This window comes from Pinus tabuliformis, chromosome J (assembly GCF_031772625.1).
Source record: "Pinus tabuliformis cultivar Carrire ecotype Pingquan chromosome J, CPIR1, whole genome shotgun sequence".
Lineage (NCBI taxonomy): Eukaryota > Viridiplantae > Streptophyta > Pinopsida > Pinales > Pinaceae > Pinus > Pinus tabuliformis.
Genome location: NC_142295.1, coordinates 237,534,723 through 237,537,539, shown reverse-complemented (window position 1 = coordinate 237,537,539; position 2,817 = coordinate 237,534,723). Strand labels below are relative to the sequence as shown.

The window sequence follows — 2,817 nt, the reverse complement described above, 5'->3', positions numbered from 1 at the left end:
AAAGTAAAAAGTACGTATAGATCAGTGTCTACAGTGACATGTAAAACAAAGTCAATCAGTGTCCACAGAGACATGTAAAACAAAGTCAAACATTTTCAGAAGATAAAAAGATAAACATATCTCTGATCCTTAGAGTGATGGATACTGGGTGTGAAACCAACCAAAAAAAAATCAATGCAACTGTATAAGCTTTGAAGCTTTAAATATATGAAGAAAATGGTTAAAAAAATCTTTAAAAAACTAAAAGGTAAACTGTTTATATTGAAATGGAGAAACATCAAAATCCATCACAAAAATACTCCAGTTATTCTTCATTGTTCAGAGGTCAAACTAACCAAAAAAAAATCATATTTCATTGCAAGAATCTGATGAATTTGATGTGATTGAACTAGTAAGGAAATTACAAGGGAAATGCTAATTCAGCATAAAATATTTCACTTCATGTGTAAGTTTGTCAGTCATACGGAGACATTCCCAATCCTCTACAGTGTACGAAGGCCTTCACACATTAATGATCAATCCAACCAAATACCATTATATAGTTACAGTGAACAGTCACGCCCACACGTACAGTCATATTAGGACCATAATGTACAGACAGCAAACAGCACAGCTGGGCTCGGATCTCAGATTTTTATCGCTGGCAAGCCGGCGGCTATGGCTAATCGTAAAACCTATCTAACAACGCCGTTAATCATCTACTTCCGGTCACTAATTGCAGCTCGCAAAAACCATCTAACAACGCCGTTAATTAGCTACATCCAGTAGCCGCAAAAACTATCTAACAAACACCGTTAATTACCTACTTGGCCCATCAATATAAAACACTAAAAAATTGCAGAGGGTGCCTGCATTCCGGATTTTTTTCTCCCTTCCTGTCAAAACAAGTCATTTTGAAGAATGATTGGGAATTGTTAGGGCGATATGCGTGCGGAACTCGATAGTGAGCTTGGAGTGCTCGGCTGCTTCAGCAGTACAGTGGGAATGGGCCTCGAGAGTCTTGACAGATGCTCTGCAACCACCTGTTCGGCGAGCCAGTCGAGCCTCTCGGCGTTGCTGAGGGAGAGCTTTCGTTTTCCTCCGAAGGGGAGAGACTCCAGGCTCTTTTGCTTCAATATGCCGTCTGCAAAATTGATCAGCATCTTCACATTTTCTTCGCTCGGATCGTCGGCATCACCCATGCATTTCTCCGGGAATCCGCTCCCCTGTAAATACCCAAAGCACGATCTTGTTCAGGAAACAAGAAATGGGTATAAATTAAAAGAAAACGCATCTTGAAATTTGCTGCTGTTAGGATAATTAAGTTACAATCTACTTGCAGTATCAGGTTACCTGAATCCTGACGTAATTGCGCCTGCTTTGCCCGAATGCCATGCTCATGGCGTGATCAACATTGTCGGACACTGCATCGCCGACGATTTTGAAGATGGGTTTAGCCCAGTGGGCAGCCCCCCATCGCTTCACCTTGTCGTAATCGTATGCCCGATCGAACTGCCCGGTTCCTATTGAAAGCACCAGCAAATCCTCCACGCCTCCCACAGACGGAAACTCCTGCTTGTTATGCAGAACATGGGTTATGGCCGCGGCGGTGGGATTGTTCATCACCAACCCAGCGTCGATCGCCGTGCAGGCGGTCTGCCCGTCGACGGAGCTCATGAGCACGGGCTCGAAGAACCCCGGCGCTGCCGCCGCCGCCCGGCAGACTTCCCAGAGGCGGAAGTCGAAGTTATCAGTCTCGAGCGCGTCCGCGCGGGAGAAAAGAAAAGGGGCCGCGCTGGACAGGTCATAGCAGGGAATCAAGAGGGGCTTTACCGTTTCCTTCAGCGTCATGCTCCGGCCGTCCTTGGTGGCGAACAGGCGCTTCAGCACACGCTCCATGCTCTTGCCAGAGAACCGAGCGCCCGAGCCCCGGAATTTAGCCACGAGACCCCCCGACGCCGGCTTGAACATTCTGCGGCCCTCCTCCGCCAACAGCCTCCACGCTTCATCAGCCCGGCAGAGCGGCCGGCCACTGCCGTCGTCGGCAAAAAGCATGGTGGCGATGAGCCCACCAACGCCAGTGCCAATCGCTACATCAAAGAAATCCGCGATTCTGGCGTCGGGAACGCCGGTTTTTCTCTGCAGGGCTTCTTCTAGATAGGCCAGCGTGCGCCCAGCTACGATGCCTTGCATCCCCCCACCATCAATGCTCAGAATGCGGACCTTTCCGCCTGTCGATTTTTTGTTAAGGAGCGCCTTCTCCCAGTCGTAGCCGAACAGAAAATTGTTCTCCAGCATAGAGAAGATCTGGTAGCTGAGCCTGTTGCTGTCGCTGCTCAGTCGGCCATCTCCAGATTCGAGTCCCGGCTCCATATTTCGATAGTTCTAATGCAAATGCAGAAAGAGACGTAGCCGGATTGTCTCTTTTGTCAATTTGCAGCAATTAGTAGATGATAAACTGGAATTGTAGAATTGATGTGGGTATCTGCATGGGGTTAGTGGGGATTTATATAGAGGAAGGCTATGTGTTTTGGTCGAATCCGTCACCATCAGACAGCAGAATCTCCAATGCAGATTAAACATATCTTCCGCGAGCTGCCTAATAACTCAACGACCCCGCCCCCCGTACCCCACTCACCCCTACCAAATTACTAACCCCACTTCTACCCCAGTCTCCGCTCGTCTCGGATTACAACTGGCAACGGCCGTCATGCGTTTTTCCGCCATACCTGAGTTCCGTTCTCTATGAAGCGCGTAAGAATCTTGACAAGAAGTGACTGGTTGGCCGTGAAATTAACGGTAACGGAAACCGGACCCACCGGAAGAAAGGGCCAGTGA

General features: G+C 48.2%; 1 protein-coding gene across 1 annotated transcript; it reads right to left on the bottom strand.

The window, feature by feature from the left end:
- Nucleotides 1-331: 331 nt before the first annotated feature.
- Nucleotides 332-2,523, bottom strand: LOC149226621 (patatin-like protein 6). Its single transcript, XM_089377540.1, has 2 exons — nt 1,333-2,523; nt 332-1,205 (listed from the first exon to the last, which is right to left on the bottom strand). The coding sequence occupies exons 1-2, from the start codon at nt 2,350-2,352 to the stop codon at nt 915-917; spliced, it is 1,311 nt and encodes a 436-aa protein (XP_089233666.1). The 5' UTR covers nt 2,353-2,523; the 3' UTR covers nt 332-914.
- Nucleotides 2,524-2,817: the final 294 nt, after the last annotated feature.

Excerpts from the sequence above, each read along its gene's own strand:
- LOC149226621 (XM_089377540.1), bottom strand. The coding sequence starts at position 2,352 with ATGGAGCCGGGACTCGAATCTGGAGATGGCCGACTGAGCAGCGACAGC. Across the intron at positions 1,206-1,332 it reads GCAATTACGTCAGGATTCAG|GGGAGCGGATTCCCGGAGAA; the intron begins GTAACCTGATAC and ends GGGTATTTACAG.